At 37.2% G+C, this 23,361-nt stretch overlaps 1 protein-coding gene across 2 annotated transcripts in view; it reads left to right on the top strand.

Annotated features, from left to right (window-relative positions):
* The window catches only part of PPP1R12A (protein phosphatase 1 regulatory subunit 12A), a 114,496-nt gene that overhangs the window by 51,432 nt on the left and 39,703 nt on the right, over positions 1-23,361 (top strand). For both annotated transcript variants that reach the window (XM_072350534.1, XM_072350444.1), the window contains exons 3-8: positions 8,967-9,085; positions 17,334-17,493; positions 18,437-18,581; positions 21,508-21,582; positions 22,003-22,091; positions 22,220-22,377. In XM_072350534.1, coding sequence (XP_072206635.1) covers positions 8,967-9,085; positions 17,334-17,493; positions 18,437-18,581; positions 21,508-21,582; positions 22,003-22,091; positions 22,220-22,377 — 746 coding nt within the window. The remainder of the gene's footprint in view (positions 1-8,966; positions 9,086-17,333; positions 17,494-18,436; positions 18,582-21,507; positions 21,583-22,002; positions 22,092-22,219; positions 22,378-23,361) is intronic.

Here is a 23,361-nt window from a genome sequence, read left to right as displayed (position 1 = left end):
AATGGCTGACTTTATATAACTTGACAGTGGTAAAGATGGAAGGTTAGTTTTGATAGCTGTGAAAAGATCACTGCAGGCTTTGTAAGATTGTTTCAGTTACTGCTCTTCTATTTGCTGCCTTGTTTCTTTCTGAAAGAAGGGTTTGGCAAAAAGGTTAAGGATATTGCAGGATTGTTTATTGGTCAGCAGGGGATAAGACTGCAAACAGGCTCGTATGGTAGGTAGTCTTTTTTTCCCCCTCAAACTGTAGCATTTATTCTTTATCAGGAACATGAAAGTTCCTCTTGCAAACTCATATGAGACCTTTACGAAGGCAAAGCTGAATTCCATTATAGCAAAGCACAGTAAAACTTGAAGGTCACTGAGTTAATATCAACCAGCTTTTTGTTTCATGAAGATGTACCGTGGCAGTGTACTGTTTTCAATATGTTTTTGTTCATGTACACCTCTCCTAGGAATAACGAAACACTAATTGAGTTGTTTAGGTTGATGGTGAAATCTGCTCTTTAAAATCATGTCATTACGTGGAAGAGTTTAATCTTTACTGCTAAGTAGCTGAGTAGTGATCTGGTATTTGAATATAAACCAACTGGCAGAAATGCACATTAAGGTATGGTTGATAGGTTAGCAGAAATTATATGGCCTGCCTGATTTGATACCTCTTTGTTCAGCCAGGGGTGTCTAGGGGAGGTATTCACTGTAGAATGCACAAAAACTGTGTGCTCCATAGCTGCCTTCTTCAGATAGGATTACTGTGTGCGTTTCCACTTGTGACTTTAACTATTCATTTGTAAGCATATTACATTTCTGTTCTTAGAAAAGTAAATCCAACATACTCTTAAGTTTAGAGATACCTTCTACAAGGCTGCATGATTGAGTAGAAGGATCTAATTCACTGGGTCTAATGAAAAATCAAGGGACAGATGCCTAGTGTAAAGCTCAAAGTGCCCTAATTTTTTGGCTGAAAAAGAGTTTAAAAGTGCAACTGATGTTTAAAAAGAAAAAATACCGTGCTTGAAGATGTGATAAACATAGAAAAGGTCTTAGTTGTTTATCCCAGAGCATAGGTTTTACTGGTATCCCAAGAACAATTAACAGTAGTTATCTTACCAATGAATTCTGAAGTTAATTAGATGTGAGCAGCTGAGTGACAAATATGTAGGAGTATTGGTTTCAGGTGTTGTTTTCTAGGAGAAAACATGGGTGTGGTGTAGGTTGTCACTTCTTTGCACTTCAGCTTTTGTTTTCTTTAAGCTTTTACATAAATATGTTCACTTTGAGCTCGATCCTCTTCTGCAGCATGCAGTAAGTTTACTAATGACACTAAAGCCATTTATGCACCTATTTATCCACCCTTTCTTAAAGTTGTGTCTTTGGTTGGATGTACCCAGCTACGTCATTTCAGTGCAAGTGATTGTGATCTGTGTGCATGTTTCTAGTCTTCTTATCCCATACTGAGGCAGGATTAAGGCAGCTGGGAGTATTTTGAAATCCATGTAGATTAGTGTGGTGTCCATAGAGATGTGGGGCTGCTGCATGCTGAGATACTGGGATACAGTTCAGATGCAGAGATCAAAACTGTAATTCTGTTTATAAACAGCGAATATGACAGGATAAAAGTATAAAAACAGGAATTATTGGCACCTTCTGATTGCGGATGAGGGCACTGCTCATCAAATCTTTGAAGAATGAGAGTTCCATTGGAGGAAATGTTTTTTCAAGGAAGTTTGAAGGAGACCAAGCAGGCAAGCAGCTGCTGCACATTGCAGATGCACAGACAGTTCCTAGTGAGGGGTCGGACTGAGTTCAGTGCTGCTGCATGATGCTAAAAGCTGCACTGTGGCAGTAGTGTTTTTATACCAAGATTTGGTCACTACAGTATTGCGTAATTTAATTATTAACAAGATAAATTCTATGGTGTGGTGATTATATTTTGCTTATATTCATTTAAGTACGGTAAAAGGGTTTTTCAGAATTGATCTTGGTTTAAACTTCTCTGATATAAATGCCAACACATCACTGTTGCAAGAAAATATGTTTGTCAAGTTAAGTCCATACTCATAACTTCCATTATAACAGAAGGACATCAGTCTCCTCTGGCATCACAGATCCTGACTTGCAGCAGCGCTACCCTTGGCAAAAGGCAGGAGGGACTAGAGTCTGGCTCTGCCATTACATTTTGGTGAGCGTTCAGTTGAGGAGGGTGGGCAGCAGTATGATTTCCCTTCTGGTTCCTTTTCTGCCTCAAAGCTGTTTGCTCTTCTTTTAAACCAGTATAACTCAGCCCTAAGTATTCATCATGATGACGCTGCCCTAAAACACCATAACACTGAAAGATTTGCTGCAGGAGAGCATTCTGAGCACTGAGACCATCATGAAGTACAGTTCCTGTACTCAGTAACAACATTTTTCGAACCTTACCATTTTTGCACTAAAAGATGCAAAAGAGATAATCAGTTTTATGTTAGAAAAACTGTTTCTGGAGGAAAAGAATGCCAGTTGTCATCTGTGGTTGACAAGCAGTGTATTTTTATTGTCAGATGCTGCAGTGCGTCACTTCTTTATTTCTAGCATTTTTTGAGAACGTTGGGTTTCAAAACATGTTGGTCTGGTAGCTGAACACTTGATTAATTGAAATCCTTTTTTTCCCTTCTATTTAAACAACTGCGTTAGTTTTGAAAGTGATTCCTACAAAATTTCATATGCTTGAGCTTGAATAATCATCATGCGTTCACTGGTCAGCAGGGAAAGTGTTGCTTCATTTTTCAGAATAAATATATAATGAAACTGACATCTGATGTGTACTTGAGAAGTATGTTTGTTTCACTTGGTTTTTGTTTTGTGTATGTTTGTTTCACTTGATTTCATTCCTGATGAAGTTTTTGCACTGTATTCATCCTGGCACTACCAGGCTGCAGTTCTTTTCGGGGGACAGGGGTGGGATTAGGTTCTAGCATGTGTTTCCCTATATAGCTTTCTTCATGTTTCCTACTTTCCCCTTCTCAGTCACTGTTTACTTTCACCTAAACATCGCTCTGCCGCCCCTCATATGTCTTTTCCTCTATATGGATAGAGTAAACTATGTGGACTTAGTTGCTTTTCATATGCTGCAAGCAGGAATTTTTACTGTTTCATCTTTGCCCCGTTAATGTTTAGGTAGCCGCCTACGTACAAATACTTGTAAAGCTCATTGCTGTCTTTTTCCATAGGTTTCTTGGAACTCAGGAAGACTTAAGACTAACCAGATACAGTTATCTGCACTGTTTCTTCCATGTTCCCACATACTAATAAGGAAAACAGATGTGATTTTTTTAGTTGCTGTACTTCCTTGGGGTGTGCAAGTTACATTGGAGGCTAGGGACAGCCAGCTCAGTGTTTTACTACGTTTCAGAGTGTTCATAACTATTCTTCATAAACACAAATATGTTTCTTAACTATATATGTTGTTCAGAATCAACAGAAAGAGCTCTTTGCCTTGGGGGGATTTTTTTTCTCATCTCTGTGACATACTACTTGGATCTCATTGGGGGTACTTGATGATTCTGAAGCTGAGGTGTGCATTGAAGAAGCTTTCATAGTGGATTCGAGAGGGAGAATGAGAACAAGCTGGATTTGCTTTATTTGGAAGAGCTCTTGCATATTGAAGGGTAGAGATTTCTAAATAAGTTTGTAATTTAGGAAAAAAATACTTTGAAATTTGGATTAGACAAGTGAAAATTGAAAAGAAATCATCACTTTGGTTTAAGTCATTTGGTCAATTTTTTCCCAGGAATGATTTCTTAATCATTAAAAAGTATTTCTAGCTGTATGAAATTCGCTACTCTTGACAGTTTCCAGAGGAAATCACAAATTCACCTGACATCTGTGGTTGATATCAACTAGCTGCAAATCTTCACTCATGTATCTCAGGAGCAATAATTAGTAAGCTTTTCCAAACAATCCTAGCTGGCCTTATTTAGCCCAGAGTTTTGTGTAGCTGCTCTTAGGGCGAATGTTCCTATTGCAGCTTTTTGCTCCCAAATGAGAAAGATGAGAGAATCTGTTGAGATCTGCAAAGAGAAATAACCTTAAAAATGCCTGAAGGATCAATTGAAGTTTCAGTTACATTGGAGGCCTTTCTTATGTCAGCCACTACTCAGTGCTGATTGCTCAGAGACAGAAGGTTGAGGTGCAGCTGTGACTTGCTGTAGTCAGATGGCATTTTGCACAGCTTCTGAATAAGGCTTCCTGCTAGTTTGACTTGTTTCTCAAGCCTTTTGATTTTCTCACTACATTGGCCTTGAAATTATTCAGAGCAGATATTCTCAGCACAAAGAAATTTGTATCATTTTACTTATGGTATTTCACTTAGAACCTTCATTTCCTACTTAAGAGCGTCTTTAGGTAGACTCAGGAGAAGAGACAGTTGCAGGAATGTCTCACCTATATAGAGGTGGGAGCAGAGGAATTATCTGAAGGTTGGTGTTCAGAACAGCCCAGGGACCGCTGTGCAGAGCCACACACTGCATGTCACCTCTGTGGCAGGACTCGCCATGTTCCAGAGTCCTCTGAGTCTCGTTTGGTATTCATTAGCTTCAGCTTTGGGTTATTTAAAGTTCTGTTTCGTATTTTGTTATTCTTTTATCTGTTACTTTAAGCAGTTATATTGAGAAGTGCACCTTAAGAATGTGAGAATCGTGTGGAAGCTGTGATTTAATCCCTTGATGAGTTGTACAGCCTGTACAACATACAGCTTACCTTGCCCTTAAGTATTATTTTTTTCCCCTACATTTAACAAAACAAACCAAAGAAACCAAAAACACTTCTGAGAAGGGCTAAGGAGTTTGAGTTAGCATTTCCACTTCTGTCTGAGTTAATGTTAACATTTTTAGGAACTTAAAAGTGAAACTTCTCTGGCACTGATTCTTTAAAGAAGTATTCCCGGGCACTCGAACCAGTAGAAGCCCTCAGAAGTATCAACTGTTATGGCTTCAATGTACTTAAAAAATCAAATAGATTTGAAACAGCAATATTACCATTTTAGAGCTTCAGTCTGTTAGATGTGTCTTGAATGTCTGCTTGTTTGGCCTGATAGCAGCGTCTTGTTGAAAAGAATTTGAATGATTTACAAAGATGTACTTTTAAAAGTGTTTTGCAGGCTTGTCTTGCTGAAAGTTGTCTTAAAAGGAGGCCATTAAAATATATTCCAACGATTTGAAACTTTTAAATTTGTTTTTACCTTCTGTCAACTGTGGGGCAGAATTTTGTTCGTGTCTCCAACTGATGGCACCGCTGTCTGCGCACAGTGACGCTTTGCTGTCTTTGGCTCCGTATTGCCGTTCACTGGGGGCTCTTGTGGACTTGAACCCCATCATCTATGGATTTAAAAAAACCCAAACAGCTGGGCTTAGCTGAAATGGGGAATTGGTTAAAAGGCCTTGGGAGTCCAGTTGTGCTGTTGGTTGGTGCCTTGCTAACATTAAGCCTCATTTGCCTGCAAGTAGGCATGCTTACTTTACATGCATAAACAGCAGAGATGCTTTAGGATGTTCCCTCTCAGAATTTGGGGTCGGAGGGCCCTGTCTGATGGTCTTAAGAGGCAGCAGGTAGCACTTGGTTTCACTGCTGACTTCCTCATGAGCTCAGCAGGCAGCAGGTAAGGAACTGAATCCATTCAGCAGCCACTGCTCTGCCCTGCTCCTTGCTTGCCCTGCTTCTTCTGACCTTCAGGTTCAGCAAGCTCTTAAAGTTAATTATATCCCTAATTACTTAGTAAACTTGTTTCCAGATACTGTGAACTGAGACAAGGTTTGAATGTAAACAGATGTCCCTCTTTCTTTTGCTGCAGTAAATAATGTTAAAATGTTTTCTGACCATATCTAGTTGGTTGCAGCTAATGGAGTTTAGAAAATCCAAAGTATTTTTTATTTGGCCAATTGTAGGCCCAGCTGTAAGGTAACGGTTTCAATTTCCAGTTCCTGAACTTAATTTTGGTTAGTACTGCTTGGCTTTCATATGGAGTTACTTATTGTCTCAGAGATGCTGATATTCCAACCTTTTGTAAAAAGCATTGAAATGTATTTTTCACAAGTGATAGGAGAGAGGCTGGGTTGTGTAATAATTATTGAAAGTAAATATTTCACCTTTTTTCAAGGTTGCTAACTTCAGTCTGTACTTCAGTTGAGGAATATTGAGGATTCCTAAAACGCAGATTTCAAATGGAAGTACTTTTACCTTCATAGAACAACACTATCACAAAGCAAACTTGTTCTTCCAGTCTTACCTGGGCAGCATAATGCTTGTCATGGAAACATCGGGGCAAAAGTATCAGGATCAATTTTATTTTCTTGCTCTTATCTGTTCTGCTATTGGTCTGATACTTGCAATTCTTTTTACTTAGACAACAGGAGTATCTGGAAGAGGAGCTTTAGCTTGAATAGCAACACTTGAAAGCTTTAGCTGCAAAGAATAAGCACAATATAGCTCAAATTACTGTTTCCTTCTCTTTTATTTATATTTTGAGAAGCACAAAAATATTGTGTAAATTATCAGTCATATTTTTCGGAATTATTCTTTCGTAGCTCTCTGTTGAACATCACAACAAACGAATTACAAAAGATACAAATTTAAGTGCTGTAGCAAAACGTTTTGTAAGGAGATGACTGTAAGAATCCAGTAGCTTTTTACTTTTCTATTGCGTTCAGCCTAGCAAAAAGCATCTTCTGGTCTTGATATCAAAGGCCGTGGTTGTAGATTCTTATTAAACTGTCCTAATTTCTTTGTATACCATGTAGCTGTATGGATTAAAGATCAGTGGAGGAAATTAAAGTTAGTTTTTGCTTACTTATTTTAGGAGAAGGGAATTTGAAGTAGCCATAAAGATCTTAAAAAGCAGTAAATTTTCTCTTAGTTTGAAACACTGATGACTTTTTAATATACAAACCTATACAGAACAATATGCTGTTACAGGTGAAAATTTTAGCTATCTGGTACCAGAATTACTGAAGTGTGAAAGATATCCATATTTGAAGTCATGCTGTTGGTTTTAATTAATAGCTTGGAGTTTGGGGGATGACTTAAAAAAAACACAATGAACCTTCTTATCTGTAGGCTCAGCTGTGCCCTAAAAATACAGCACTTCATCTTCATTCTCTCAGTTACCAAATCCGTCTCCTTTCTGTATGTGATGCAGAGTCAAGTTTCCTACATATCTGAAACAGTTGTTCCCCTTTCTCTTGGCAGTGCTAGGTTTCCTAATTACAGCTATGATCCTGAGGGCACCAAGGTAACTTCACGCACCATCTGAGCCATTACTTTGCTGAAATTACTGTTACAGTCAATGAAAATAAACAAATACGTAAACTTGTTTGTGTTGGGATCATCTGTTACTGAATGGCGCAGAAGGCAGAACAAACATCACTCCCATTGCTTAACTTGAAAGTTGGCATTTGAATAATATTTTAGACTATTTTGCTATTAATTTATGGGATAGGGGTAGCAGAGGGAATGCCTAGATGGAGTGGCTGACAAAAGGCTGGCAAAGGGCTGTTATCATGGAGATCTCACTTCTCCAAAGAGTCATCGTTCTCCTAGTTCTTCTGTCCCTTCAGATTCGTGAATTGGTTCTTCTTTCACTGACCCAGTGAAAACCAAACCTTGTAAGGATATGCAGAGCGGAACTCAGTAATTCCACTTCTCCAGCCCTGCTGGTACCCCAGCTCCACTGGTCTCATTTTGGTCTGTAAGCTGCTTCGGTTTTTGGTTCTACTTGAAAGGATCATTTAATTTTGAAGTTGTTCATATGGCTAAACAATTTTGTGAAGTGCTGCTGTAGCCTTTTGTTCTATACCTGCACTCTGTTAAGCACTGCTTCATCTTCTACTCTTAGGTAGAAATAGGTAAAAACAGTTTCATTAAACACCACCTGTTTTGTGTCCATGTTAGAGAAAGGAAATTGGAAGTTACTTGGACACTGATTTTTTTTTTTTAACAAGGACATTTTTGTTGGTGGGTGACTTTGGTTTTGAGTCCAAAGTTTTGACTTTGTGAGAAAGTTACATACCCCTACTGTTAGTTTTGGCTGCTTAGCAAATATCCTGCATAGCAGTTACGTCTATCAGATATGTAACCTGAAATGCTGCACAACTATTGAAACTGTGCAAGTGGTATCATTGAGAAATGCAGTTACTTTGAATTATTTTCTCATTCCTGGAAAAGAATTCTTTAAGCTCAAGAGACACGTTGAGATTCACAGCTATGCTCTTCCAAGAGGTATGGAATAAAAACAGCACAGCATACCAACATCAAAGTTAGCGGTGGCAACTGATGATAAGTGCCCCAGGAGATACAGTTACACTTCTGGGAATTCGTTTCCAGTTTGTGATCTCTTAGTTCTTACCTTTTCTTGACGTAATTGCAGAGATTTAATAGCAAGTGCTATTTAAGTCATACGTTGGAAAAAAGAGAAGTAGGAGGGCACTTGAGGTGCTGAGTTCAATACAGAGGATAAAATGATCCTAGGCTCGGAATCTGTCATTATTAACCTACAGTAGTTAAACAGAAATATTCTAAAGCATTTATACTAGTGGTGGATTAATGTTGTGATTGATTCCTGCGTGATTTAACATTCTGCCATAAGTGAAGTTAAGAAAGCACTTTTGATTTTCGTATCTGTTACCAAATGGGCGACTAGTTCTTAAGGTCTGTGTATTTCCTTTGTGACAAACTGAAGAGCTAACAGAGTACTTGCTGTACATATTACTGGATATTATAACAAAAAATAGTATAGGTAGTCTGTGATTGTAGGGAGTCACGAAGGGTTTTTTTTGCATATACCAAATAGAGTTTCTTCTATTAATTATATGTGTACATTTGTATGTCCATTATATCCTAGTGGCTGCTATTTCTGCATCAACTTCAGTGAATTGAAATTCACCTTCCTTTTTTTTTCCCCATCAAAAACTTTATTGTTCTTTTTCTATTGGCAGGTATTTAATTAGTCAAGGAGCACATGTAGGAGCTGTAAATAGTGAAGGAGACACTCCATTAGATATTGCTGAAGAGGAGGCAATGGAAGAGCTGCTTCAGAATGAAGTGAATAGACAAGGTAATTTTAAATGTGAAAAGCTGAATGCTAAATATGTTTTTGAAAGCATATGTATAAATTAATGATTTTAAAGTCAACTTTTTTACAAAGAGAATTGTTAATGCTTTGTATGTTGCTGAAGCTGTCTTCCAGGCATTTTAACTCATCCCAGCCTTTTGAGAAGAGGTTGGAAGTACTGGAATGCAGATGTTGGCTGGATTCTTACATTCACACAGCGGAATTTAAGTGGCATTTAGATACTATGGAGGGTGTGCTGTCCATTTTGGGTGTAGACCAATATATCCCAGTTTAGATTGACTTTAAGGCTAGAAATCTGTACTGAAGGAAACTACATTAGAGAAGAGGAAAATAGGCACTTCTGGAGTGACTCTGATGTCCCTTTTAGGGTGAGATGAACCCAGCCTGAAGGTAAACAGTTTCTTTCCATTGATACCGTAGAATAACTGAACCAAAAGCAAACAACTATACCCCATCACATAAGCAACCATTTGTATCTAGTTTTGAGTGCCATTATACAATGCGAATGGACTAAAACCGTGTTAGGATAAAGAGTCTTAAATTGCACTTGTTTTAGGTCTGAGAACAAAATTAATTCCAGTATTTTCTGTGCTCACCTGAGAGCACCACACAGTGAACGGATAGGTATTAAATTTGGATAGTATCATTTTAAGGTGCACATCCTAAACGTGCACTTTACTCCTAGAAAATCAGTCGGTCAAATCTAGCAGTGTTGACTTTATAAAAGTGATTGGCCTTTAGAAAAGAGTATTTATTCCTTTTCCTCTGGTAATTTTTTTCCTTCTTATTCTACTATTTCCCATTTTTAATACTCATTTTCCAGGGAAAGTTATTTGAAAGTTTGAGGTTTTTCTGTTCCACGTAGGAGAGAATATTCAGATGGTGTCTCATCATCTCAAGTCTTTTAGGCATGCATTAGTATCCCAAAGCTCCCAGTACAAGGAATGAGATGATGTGGTCTACTTTACATCATGCTTTGAAGGAAGATGGCACTCAGTAAAGACAGAGCCTTTGTGAGGGATGTGCATCTCCATCACTTCCAAACCACCTTTCTCCCTATTTACAGCCTCCTTCCTCCATGCAAATGTTACTTTTTTTTTTGTAGCAGAGAATTCATATCTCTAAGACGGATTTACATAATGCATAAAGTAGTAAACAGGTAATTGCTTGAACCTTAGCCATGATGTAATTTGAATACTTAAACCTGTTTAATACTAAAAACAAATGTTAAAAAGAAAGTGGGTGACATGATAAGCAGGAAAATAAGAGGTGCTAATATGTAGAAGGAGACTGTAGATTTGACAGAGGCTTTCACTCATGTATTACTGTTAAATGAATTTTAATTGACCGTTCTTATAGTGAGCACATAAAGAACTAAAGATTAAGGTAGGTGTGAATATTTTTTTGTGTCAGTGCTGCTATTTGTCTATTCTAATTAGTTTTGGGGGGGGGGGAAGCACAGCTGTTCTTTTTCTTCTTTTTTTTTCTGGAAGAATGTTGTCAATCTTTGCTAGGGAGTTATGTCTGACTTGTACATCAACCTAAATGATTTAGGTAGATTTCAATGCATTTGACTTTACTGACGTGCTCTAGTAATTCATTGTCATTCTTTGCAAGATTTACCTATTTCTAAAAAGCTCTTACTTTAATGTTACCGATAAAGTATATATATAAGTTTTAATGCATGTTTTTACAGTGCAGAGAATCAATATGCAGTTTTATTTTTTCAAGTTTAATTGTTTTGAACTACCCAATTGTAAAATCAGCATTGACAGTCTAAACTAAATGCCACAATTCACTGAAAATTTCAGACTTACATGTTCTATATACATGCATATATACATACATTGGTATGCTTGGAAGTGGTTTTAATGCTTACTAACTGTTACAGGACTTGGTAACATTTGTATTTTTGCAGTTAAGCCTATCTAGATTAGTTCTGCAGGGTTTTAGCCTAGATATTTCATGTATGTGTTGTTCTATGTGAATTTATCTTGTTATTGTTCTATCTATATCGATTGTTATATATGTGTATTCTTATATACATGTGTGTATATTCTGCCTAGCTTCTTTGGCTGTTAGACCACTAACATAAAGCTCTAAAATTGAGCTCTAAAACAACTTAATTGTTTGTCTCGGTCTGGAATTAACACTGATGTATGGTGACAGTTTCATCTTTGACAGTACATATGGTTAAATGCTTTAGCACTGCTCCTCATAAAATAAAGCAGTACCACAGTTTAGGTAAAACAAATGGACTGTGAAATCTGTGGAACATTAAACCCCAGTTCAGTGCTACTGGTAGTGGAAGATAAGCAAATTTACTTTGAAAAGGAACAAACTCAAGTGACAAAAAAATCTTAGCCCTGTGTAGACAAAACATTTACTGTAGCTTCTCTTTTTCCCATGTTGCTAAGTCAATGCTCTGATTATGGCTTCCTACATATTGACATCAACAGTCAGAGCTTTTTTGTGGCAGAACATTGCCTGGAGAGATCAGTCTGATTCATTGTGATCTCAGATATTTTGAAGTGATGATGTTTGACATTTGTTTCTGTTAGGCATCTGAGCAGAATTACCATGTTAGCTTATCCTTTTTGCTGCTTCAGAGTTGAAGTCGGAGTCTTCCAATTGTGCTATTATTCTACCTTCATCCCTTTATTTATATTTATGACCAGTTTTTACAAGCACTGAATTATATTTTACAGACGTAGCTGACTACAGCACAAAATTCACAGATGGAAATTAGAATACAGTTCATCTTGATATGATGTTACAGGCATAATAGGAAGAGGGATCCAAAATGTTTGGATCTTCTGGCATTCAGACTCCAGAATTTAAACTACCTGGAGAGGAAATGGTCAGCTATCCAAATTAATCTCCTGTTTTACAAGTCCTGTGGTAAGGAGTGTTGGACACGAAAGAATAGAGTTTATGTATTATTATTATCTTCATCATCATACTATGATGATGATACTATGATTATTATCTTCTTTCAATTATTCTGGAGTCCTTGTGCAACACTTCTCAATTGTGACCCCTGATTCGCTCTTTTCTTATAAATTCTCCTGTGGGCCACGGGTGCCTAAACAAGGGCGTCTTGTGTTCTGGGAAGCATATATCAGGACTGGTTGATATAACATACTTTGCTGTCATTGTAAACTAATGGACTGACTAGTCTATAGGTGAAGCCACAGCACTCTTACAGTAGGAAAAGTTCTTCTACCCAAACCTTCACATGGGAGTAAAGACTGTACTGATTTTTTACTAATTTGAAGTAATTTTGCTCTATTCTGTTGTTTTTGTATTGTCTTTGGTATTTGATATAATGAAATAAATATATTGTTTCTAAAGCGTGCATGCAATTGCTTAATCATTTTTTAAGCTTAAAACCTAGTTTCCTTTTGTACTTTGTGAGAAGTAAATAAACGTACCATTGAAAGTTATAGGGATTTTTGACATGATTATGAACAGGACACCTCACAAATAGCAAAATTAGGTATTCGGTGGAAATGATTCCAGCGTAGTGCAGAATAGCGATAATCTTTGCATTCCTTGTGTTTTAAATATTTTCTCCTGTTTTACAAAAAAGACTTCCTGTTAGACCCGTTTTGTTCTCTCTCCATATGGCTGATGTCTCTGTGTCTCTGTCCTGGGCTGGTCCCACTTCTCTAGATGTCACTGCAATCCATTGAGATGTTTACCTTTACTGAAAATACCAATATTTCCAATTCCTTGATACGATTCCCTGTATTTCTGCTCTGTGGTATTTCAGTGTGCTGTACTTGTGGAAGCTGGCTTTTGCCAGTAGTGTGAAGCCTTTTCATGGGGGTAGATGAAAGCTAGCGGTCTCGAGAGCCGTTTTGCTTGGCTACCACTTTAATTCCAGCTACCCCTTTAATAATATTTAAAACTCACCGGCTTAAAATGTTGGCATTCCCTGGGGTCTCGAGTAGGGTTAAACGTTATGGTTGAAGCGACTTTTTGGTGATGGAAGGTTATTTATCATTAGATGCCCTGTTAAAATTATTTTTAACTGCTTAAGCAGTTATTTTGAATTATAGGAGACATTCTTGTGGGGTGAGTTAGTGGGGAGAGGTGACGTGAGGTGAATCAGGAGTTCATGATGCAGGGCGGCACTTACTGTGTGTTAGGGAGATTGCGTCGCGTTTTCAGAGCTGAAGCCAGTGTTCCTCATTCTTAATCATAGGTAAATGTAATGACACTATCTCAAATGTATTGCTTAACTCAACTTTGTTTATGTGGATGAAATGTGAACTATTACATTTGTATATAAACATTAACTACATTAAGTAAAAAGTGGGTTGATCTTCCCTGTAGTATCTATAAAACATGCCTTTATATGGCCGAGCAGCGCTGAAACAATGATTCAGCATTTCACTTCATGCTCAGTCTGTCTAAAGCACAGCGAACAGCGCAGGATTATCAAATCTGGTCTGAACTGTTGAATGGCACTTGTTGATCAGAAAAAAACGAAAACATTTAGCCATAAATTATTAACAATTTAAGCAGTCGTCAGGCAGCCAGAGGTTAAGCAAAGTAGAGCCATAAGCAAAGGCTCCAGCGGGGCTGGAACTAGGAGGACGCACATTGCCATCTACGGGCCGTATGCAGAAAGTGGCCGGGAGGTGTGCCGAGCACTATCTTCTTGTCCCTGATATCGCACTGCAGAGTTTGGAAAACAAGAGCAGGGAGGAAGGTCCATATAAGGTATCACAAAGGCCGTTCATATTCCATTTTCTGTATTTAATAAAGGGAGCAATATTTAGCTTATCTCAAAGCACTGCCTTTTTTCTTCGACACAAAGTCCAATTGCCAGTTAGTACTGTGAGTGTTTTTTTTTCTATTGGAAAGACTCTTTTACTTCCATCTGTTGAAAGATGATCAGGAACTTAACTGTCTTCCTAGCTAACATATTAATGGGGATGTTTGTCCTCTGCAGCTCTTCTGCTTTGTTTGGTCTTCACAGATGCATTCATTTGTGATACTGATGGGAGGCTACATTTAATATTAATTACTGTTTCTGTAAATGCTTTGATATTTTTTCATGAATAGATAGGAATAGGACAAGAGATAATGGTTTTAAGCGAAAAAAGGGGAGGTTTAGGTTAGACATAAGGATGAAGTTCTTTTATTCAGAGTGGTGAGGCAGTAGCACAGCTGCCCAGAGAAGCTGTGGTTCCCCATCCCAGGAAGCGCTCAAGGTCAGGTTGGATGGGGCCCTGGGCAGCCTGAGCTGCTGGGTAACAGCACTGCCAACAGCAGGGAGTTGGAACTGGATTGACTTTATGGTCTCTTCTAACCCAAACCATTCTTTGATTCTATGGTTTGACATAATGAATTCTTCAGGTGTATGTGAAAATTATGTTTAAGACTTCAGCCACTGGAATATCAGCACCAAGCTGTTCTATGTTATTACTGTGCACTAAAGCACATCAGAACAAGTACACATGTGAGCAATTGCCTACTGAAAGGAGTTTATGTAGGATTGATTGCATGGAAAAGTTACTTGATCTGAGAAGTATTTTCACTTAAAACTCTGGTGTGCAAAAAGAGGACGGACGTAATTGTAACTAGCATGATACATAAATTCCTTATCTGCATAATAGTGTCTGGCAAGAAACTGTAAAATGTAAATGATTTTACTCTAGGGAATTATTTTCCCAAGGTCTGCCGATGTCCGCTGCTGTGTCATTCTGAAGAAACCAAACAAACAGACACAGAGGCCCCAGAAATGTACGCTTTGCAGTTCATATGTACAGCATGCAAAAGTCTGCTGGAGGAATGAGAAGACATGAGTATAAAAATGCCACTGATTCAAAGTTCCTGCTTTTCGTTCTTCATGTTGACCGGATTTATAAAGATTTTAGAGATACAGAAGAAAAACCCTCAGTACTTTTTCAGCTGTAGTGATCTCTTGTTAGTTTTCTCTGAAATGACTGTTCGATCTCAGCATTGTTTGTTTTTATGGATGTACCAAAAGGGAAGAAATAGACACTGCGGCCTCCTTTTTAGTACAGGCATTTTTCGTGCCTGAAAGGGATTTCAGCTCTGTCATTCATTACCTGACACTGAACAAATTACGTTATATTTCCAAAAGCATTTGTTCATCACATTCATTCTGCTTGCATGTCAGTAAAGTTTTTGATTTGGGCACGCCATTTCAAGGTGCCTTTTTTTACTTGCTGTATAATGGGTGAATTGCAGCTTTTGTTACGACAATAGTTGTGTTGCAGTTACCTAAATTAATCAAAGGCATTCTCAGTGAGAAATATTTTATTATGTTTGTGCTATAAAAGATAATCAAGGAAATGCAAATTCACGTGTACCAGAATAGAAATCTCAGTCTGCCATTCTCTGCCTGATGGGTATTTCAGCAGTGCCAGCCTAATTACTTTTTATTTGCCAGCTTGTTTCTCCACATCTGGCTTTTTATTGTCAGAGAATTGGTAAAGCTTGATGAAGATGATTTACTATAATTTGTTTTACCATGTGTTATGCAGTAAGAATGATGCATTACACTACCTATGATCATCTGCGTATTCTCCTTTTCCATTTATAACATTAATAATTTCTTTAATAGAGACGATTTTAACCCTCAGCTCAATTCTTGCTGTAGGCAAGAGTTAAGTTCAATTTTGTTTGGTTTATATATTCTGAATATTTGTTCAGCCTGTAAAAAATGAATAGCTCATTTTCTTAGAAGACTTCACAGCCTGAAATTGCTGTCCATTATAAAGGCTTTGAGAATTAATTAAAATTAATTATTTAGGTAGAATAGGGTTGAAAAGAATTGTTCTAGGTCTCCACAGGTTTGTTTCTGGTCTCTTTATATTCTACTTTGATTACTTGGACAATTAGAAAAGTTATATGATGCAAACGTGTGCTGGAGAAGAAGTTTGGGAACACACAAAGCTTCTGCAGGACATACTGAAAGAAAGTAGAATTCTGAGCTGAGGGGCAGGAGAGATTTTGTATCTGTCCCAAGTACTTTAAAAATGTGACCTGCTGCTTAATGGGCTGCACAGGCTATTGTTGAAATTTGTGATTGTACTCAGTGATTCAGTGTGTGTGTCCAGATAATCATTACAAAATCATGTTTTGCTCCAAGAGAAAATAAAAATTAGGAGGAGCAGCACATTTTTTTCCAAGATCCTGCACAGGAGTACCTAAGATTGGACTATTCGTATACATGAATTCATTTTGAAGAATGATGGTCTACTGATGAATTTACTTTTGGAAGTTAACCCAGTTATATTTTGTGCTCATGATAACCACAACTCCTAAGACCCTTTTCTTTGCAAAGATGTCAGTGTTCAGTCAACAAAGAGCAACATTCCTGCATAGTTCTCTCTAAAGACTGCTTTTCTGCTATGCTTTTTAGATCCCTCTGTGTGGTAACTGTTAAAAAATGCTCGCAAGCACATATTTTGCTTTGCGTATTCAGAGCTTGGGCCTTCTTTCTGTCTAAACTACCGTGTGTAATTGTAAATGTTACATCGTGTTTGCCCATTTTCATCAGTACAGGAGATATTTTTGTAGAATGTGCTATAAAAAATGACTTAAAACATGTTGGTTTTTCTTCTTCTCAACATTTGAAGAGAGATTTCAAAAGGCTTGGAGTATACGGTTTCTGTTTTATAGTGATATAGACCTTATTTTTTTTCCAACAAGAAAGTCTTAAGAAAGTATAGCAAATGTAGTTCTATCCCTGTATAAAAACATAGTCCTGTCTTTTTGTAAATATTCAGCAATGTTCAGAAGCTAAGCTGTTCCTGTAGATTTCTTCTTGTAAAAAATTGTAGCTGGTTTCTGGTTTCTTCAGATACAGACAAGACTTAATACTTTGGGACAATGTAAGGTTAAACTTTAAATTTCCTCTCTTACTGTAACGTCACTTCAGAAATTGTGACTGTGATGGCAGAAGTTCTTAAAATTGGAGGGCTCTTTTTAATAGCTATTTTTTCTTTCGGTAAAATCTCTGTTACACAGACAAAGTCTGTTACCGATGTTATAATGGGTTTTTCTGTAAGTTCTTGGGGTTCATCTTCAGGATATTCATATCTAGCTGTGAATACTAGTCATATAATTTACCTGTTTTATTGTATCATGGAAGTGTGATATAAGGTTTGCCGTATCATTGAATTTAAGTATTTGAATTCTAATGTTGTGTCCTCTCTTTCCTTCTCCCCTTCCCTGTCTGTATTAGGGGTTGATATAGAGGCAGCTCGAAAAGAAGAAGAGCGAATAATGCTTAGAGATGCACGACAGTGGCTCAACAGTGGCCATATAAATGATGTCAGGCACGCGAAATCTGGTGGTACAGCACTTCATGTTGCTGCTGCTAAGGGCTATACAGAAGTCTTAAAGTAAGTGTGGTTTAAATGGCAATTTTTGATTGTTTTGTTGAGATAAAGCAGCTTAGAGTTGATACCATAGGAAGTATCTGACTTCTGGGAGTTGTAAATTTGGAAATGGCAGTCTCTAGAACTTCCTTTTCCTCAAAACTTGATTTAGTGTTTTCAGGTACTCATAAATCTTGATGCTTGTAGTTTATCAGATGTCATTCAAAACGTGAACAGAATGTACATGATGAGCCTTAGTACTCAGAAGGAAAGTTGACAAGAAATCTTTCCCTGCTTCTAAAGCCAACTGTGTAAACAAGTTTAGTATCTTTTTATAATGCCAACTAGCATTCTGGGTAAAGTGTATTTTCAAGATGCCTGGTTTAATTTGCATACATAGAGCAGAATCCGTGATCTATACCAAAGGTTTTCAGACCTAAAAACATTTTTAGAGTAGTGTGCATCTGTAAGAGATTTATATTTGTAAATGTTGGGCTTACTTTTAACCTCTGTCAGTGTCTTTCCTGTAGTCCAGTCCATGTACTTATCCAAGGAGGAGAGAAAACACATACCCAAACAATTTTCTTGATCGTTTCAAAATAGCAAAAATGTGCTCTGTGCAGGATACGAGGCTGCAAGTCTTTTCACCATCGCTGCACATATAGAGAAAAATACCTGCCCGTGTAGGCAGAAAGGAATTTGAATGAGAAAGGAATTACGGAGAAGACAGAAAAGGATTTTTTTCCTTGAATTTTCCTTAGAAGTAAATATGACTGTTGAACACTGAAAAGACAGGTATTTCTGGGAGGAAATAAAGTTAATAAATTGACATTAGTGCAACTAAGATATGTATAGTTTACATTAATGAGAAAGGAGAAAAGTATTACTGTCCAATAATTTCATCATTTTACTAGTGTTTACTATCTCTGTCAGCACTGTCAAGATCTAATTCTCTGAATTTCTTTAGGCTTTTAATACAGGCTCGCTATGATGTAAATATTAAAGATTATGATGGCTGGACACCACTTCATGCCGCCGCTCACTGGGGTAAAGAAGAAGCATGTCGCATTTTAGTGGAAAACCTTTGTGATATGGAGGCTGTCAACAAAGTGGTAGGATTTTTATGTAATCCTTGTCAAGATACAAAGTTCTGGTCTCTAAAGTGACTTTAGAAGCCAGGGTAAGAAAAGTGATGATAAACTGCTGTTTACTGTACATGAAGCTTTATATAATGCATGTTTTGTCAGCAGCATGTCTGTGTCTGTAACTAAATTCCCTGGCTTTCCAAATTAGTTTCAAGGTTTGCTTTATGCTCATTTCTATATCAAATTGAAATTTCAAAATAGTTTTATTGATATTTTGGACATATGAAATTAGTGACTAGATAAACTGTAAACAGGCAGTCAACATTTGTTTGCCATAGACTACTGTGATGCCTTTGGGTATGTTGGGCATTAGCATCTGCTTTTAACTCCTGAAATCAGCTTGTGTTGAAATACTGATGAGAAATCACTATGGTGGTTTGGGGGCACTCTTAGAAACATTCAGGCATTTGTGGACTCTCTGGACATAACTTGGATGCTACCTAAGTTGCATTTCCTTGACCTGTGCTCAAAGGTCTGTAAAGTTTTTGGCTTTGCAAGACCTTGCTCCCAACAGGTACAAGTATAGATGATTCATATAGGTGTCACAAGGAGCTGGGACTCTTTGCTCAACTATGTAAGTGCTGAAGCTCTCTTTCTTCCCTTTGCACCACGTTGTACAGCTAGATTCTGATCTGCTTTTCAATTTCTAGCAATATTGTGTATGTATATTTCCTGCCCAACCTTTAGCATGATTTCTTCACTGAATTTTCCTAGTTTCTTTTTATGTTAATTAGTGAAGTAGGCACATATAGACTCTTAATTAGAATGAATTTGACAGTATTTCTATAAAGGCAAAGTTAAGATTGCTAATAATAAAATAAATGAAATCTGGAGTTACATTTCAAGTAGTTTAACTCTGTTTCTATATAATACTTACAGAACTTCTTGAAGTCAGCTGTATGATTGTATTAGTTAATCGGAAGTGGTTCTAGGTGGTTGTCGACCCTGCATGTGGCAGGGGGTTTGAAACAAGATGATCACTGTGGTCCTTTTCAACCCAGGCTACTGTATGCTTCTATGAAAAGCTGATGTAATTAGTTGAAGCCAGTTTATCAAGTTATTTGCCAGACATTTTTACAGGGTTCATGAGAATGTGAAGGGTGGTATTCCTGAGAACACTCATAAAAATGTATTCAGCTCAGCTGAGGCAAGAATAAGAGAGTTAGAAATTGTTTATTTGGGATATGGACTTGTCTGTGCAAGCCAAGAGTGTTTTGCCTGTTGCGCTCTTCAGTAAGCCATTAAGTGATTTTGCTTGTAGAGACTGAGAACTCCACTACATCTGGTTTCAGTTGGAGGTGCTTAGCACCACAGAGAACTCGGCTATTATTGTTCAGGCACTTTACTTCAGGTATTAATATCTGCGTATTGAGTTTAGATACATCCTTCCAACTAAAAAAGGATTATTTTGTTTTTTCAGAATTATGTTTCATGGTCAGAGTTTGTGATCTAACATGATGGTTTTTGGAAATAAACCCACTTAACAGCTACCTAAAAATAGAAAGCCAGATTAAAACCTGTGATCACAATGCAAATATAAATTCAAGACAGTATTGTTGTTTAGTTTCCAAGTTAGTGCTATGCTATACTTAATGAGATAGCTTGTGTCGAAGGACCTCGAGCTGTTTTGGGTAATGTTTGTTGGAAGGAGCATTTGCTTCTGATGTATGATCAGAAGCTTCATGTTTGTGAAAAATTAATGACTTAGAAGGTTTGTTCTTTCTAACCACTTAAGACAGCCTTCACAATCCAATCAGTAGTATGTTCCTCCATAGTCAGTGTTTTGGTAAAATTAAATAAGCAGTGAGACAAATATGAACACCTTTTGTTATCTCTCTCATCTGTTGAGACCACTTTAAACTGGCAACTTTGTCCTTATTGCTGTTTACTGTACAGAAGTATTTGCATTACCGATCTTGTAATCCCACCACATTTCAACATGTCTACCCAACATGCTGATGCAGTTGCATTTGTACCCATTGCTGCAGGCATGTTTCCAAACTAACCCTAAATGCGAACTTCCAAGTAGAAAACATTGTATTACGGTATCAAAGCAATTAAATTAGGCTTTCTTTGTGAAACTGAGCTTCAGTCTTTCATGACTTCTTCAAGCAGAGGAGAAGGAAGAAATTTGCAACCTGTATCAATTCCGATCTTAAAGATAGAATCTCATGTCCTGTGGGCATCTGGTCTAGTCAAGTATTGTACTGACCATGTAGTAGATGTAAGATACATCAAGGTGAAGAAATTCCAGCTGATGGCATTACTCTCCATTAATGAATCACTATGTGGTGTTTATTCAAGCTGGTTCCATGAAAGTCACCCACATAGGGAGGTAAGAACAAACAGTTGTAACAGATCATTTCCAAAACGGAGCAGGAAATGTAAATACAGGTTTAACGTAAAAATATGAAAGCGCAACCATTAAAATGTAGTATTGATTACTTAAATAGTTTCAACTTCAAAAAGTCAACTATACTTTGTAGTCTGAAGATGGACAAGACGCTAACTGGTTTGTGTTGATCCAAACAGTTGCCACCTGGAATAGCTTTTTGGAGCTAATATTGTGTGTTTCATTCTTTCAACCTGTTTGTTGTTTTTTTTTTTCATAATAGGTTTATTTTTTTCCTTTAAAAGACAATAACATTCTACTGAAGTCATATTTTTCTCTCTTAGAAACTGTTTAGTCATTAGCAATAGGTATAGAAGTTAGATTACAAAATTGTTTTCAATCACTGACAAACTAACAGTTTGTAATAGAGCTTGGCTTATATGTTCTAATTTCTCAGAGTGACTGTGCTCCTTACCCACATCATCCATGGGATAAGGCATCATAATCTATTGCATTGAAATCTGTCATACAAAAATGGCGTTTCACTTTCCTTTTCTCCAGGGGCAGACAGCATTTGATGTGGCAGATGAGGATATTCTAGGATATTTAGAAGAATTACAGAAGAAACAAAATCTGGTAGGCCTTTTTCATCTGTATAAATTATGTTTTATTGTGCATATGATGATGTTACATAGTTAACTCGGGGTAACATACAGATTACAATTAAAGTTTTGATTTGAGGCTTCAATTCTGATCACACCAGCTGTCATCTCAGCTGTCTTTTCATGCCATTATTTGGTCAGATATGGTGATCAAAAAGCTCTGGATTAGAGAAAATCCTCGTCTATTTCCCTTCTCCAGTAGGTATTTTTTGATCTGAAGTTCAGCAGTTTCCTGGAAATAACAGTTTCTGAGATTTTAGAATTTTGAAGTTAGATGCTTTGGAATTGTACACACGTTCCAGTGTTCTCAGTAGTTAGAGGACTCTCTGCTAGCGATTTTGTCACGTTGATGCCATTCTGTCAGTTTAACTGCATTATTCTATATGTTTTGAAGCTTCATAGTGAAAAACGTGAAAAGAAATCTCCCCTAATTGAATCCACAGCCAACTTGGATAATAACCAGACACAGAAAACATTCAAAAAGTAAGTAAACCAGAGAAATTATGAGCTGTTAATGAAAAAAGGAACTTCACCAGCTGTCACAATGTCCTACCTGGCAGATTTTAGTAATTTTGTCAGTACTTAGGAGGTATTTTTCTTTCCAAATTCAGTAAAGAGACATTGATTATGGAGCAAGAAAAGAATGCATCCAGCATAGAGTCTCTGGAGCAGGAGAAAGCAGATGAAGAGGAAGAAGGGAAGAAGGATGAATCCAGTTGTTCCAGTGAAGAAGAAGAAGATGATGACTCAGAATCCGAAGCAGAGACGGGTATGTTATTTGAGTATTGTGTTTAAGTTTCTGGTTTAGAAATTGATTTAATATCACAGGATAGTGATTTAAGTGTGTTAAGTTTTACTTCTGCATTTCACTAAGCTTCCAGTCACTTTAAAGAATATTTATGTATGACTAAATTCAAGTCATAACAGAGATATAAAGGTGCCTTTATTGATGGCTCTCATGGTTAAAGGAGTTAATCTACTTATTCAGTTGTCTATTCAGCAACTAATTTTAATTAATTATGTGCAATGTATAATCCTTAAGTAGCATGTCAAAAAAACATTGAAGAGGTTAAAAGGTCAGAGGAGAGATGAAGTCTTTGTTAGCAGTGTTTGCTCATGGAATTGGCGTAGAGATTGAAAGAACAGATACACCAGCATTCTCATTTGTGCTTACCATCCTGAAGTAAATGCCAGTGGATATGGCAGTAGTAGATATTCATGAAGTGCTCGTGTGTGTACTTATTCTTGATTCTGTATCTTCAATACTTTGAAGTGCTGCTTTAACTTAACGTGCACTTCATATACAACTTCAGTCCAAGAAGGATGTCCCTGGAAAATTTTGGAATTGTATGCAAAAAAACCCTGCAGTACTCACTGCTTCTAAAAGTAGGCTGAATATTGATGTTTAATTTAAGTTAGTGCAGCCTAGACTGGGGGAGACATTAACTTCCTTGTCTAATTATGCAAGTTGTCTGAGTCTTGAACATGGTGAAATGAGGTGGGAAAAACTGAAGAAGCAGAAACAATGAAACAGGGAAGTGAACAGAATTAGCATCAGTTGATATATCCATGTATTCTTATTTCACCATTCTCACTATCCAGGTTTATGAGAACTTCCTATAATTATTACTGAATGTAGAAAATTACCTTTGTATTTGTGTTTATTCCTTCTATTGTTATTCCTTCTTATTTGTCCTGTATTTTTGCCTTCTGTTGCTTGTCTTGTTGCATGTATTGTTTTTCTGTTTGACTG

This window comes from Excalfactoria chinensis, chromosome 1, assembly GCF_039878825.1.
Source record: "Excalfactoria chinensis isolate bCotChi1 chromosome 1, bCotChi1.hap2, whole genome shotgun sequence".
Taxonomy (NCBI): domain Eukaryota; kingdom Metazoa; phylum Chordata; class Aves; order Galliformes; family Phasianidae; genus Excalfactoria; species Excalfactoria chinensis.
This window is presented reverse-complemented; position numbering and strand designations above follow the sequence as displayed.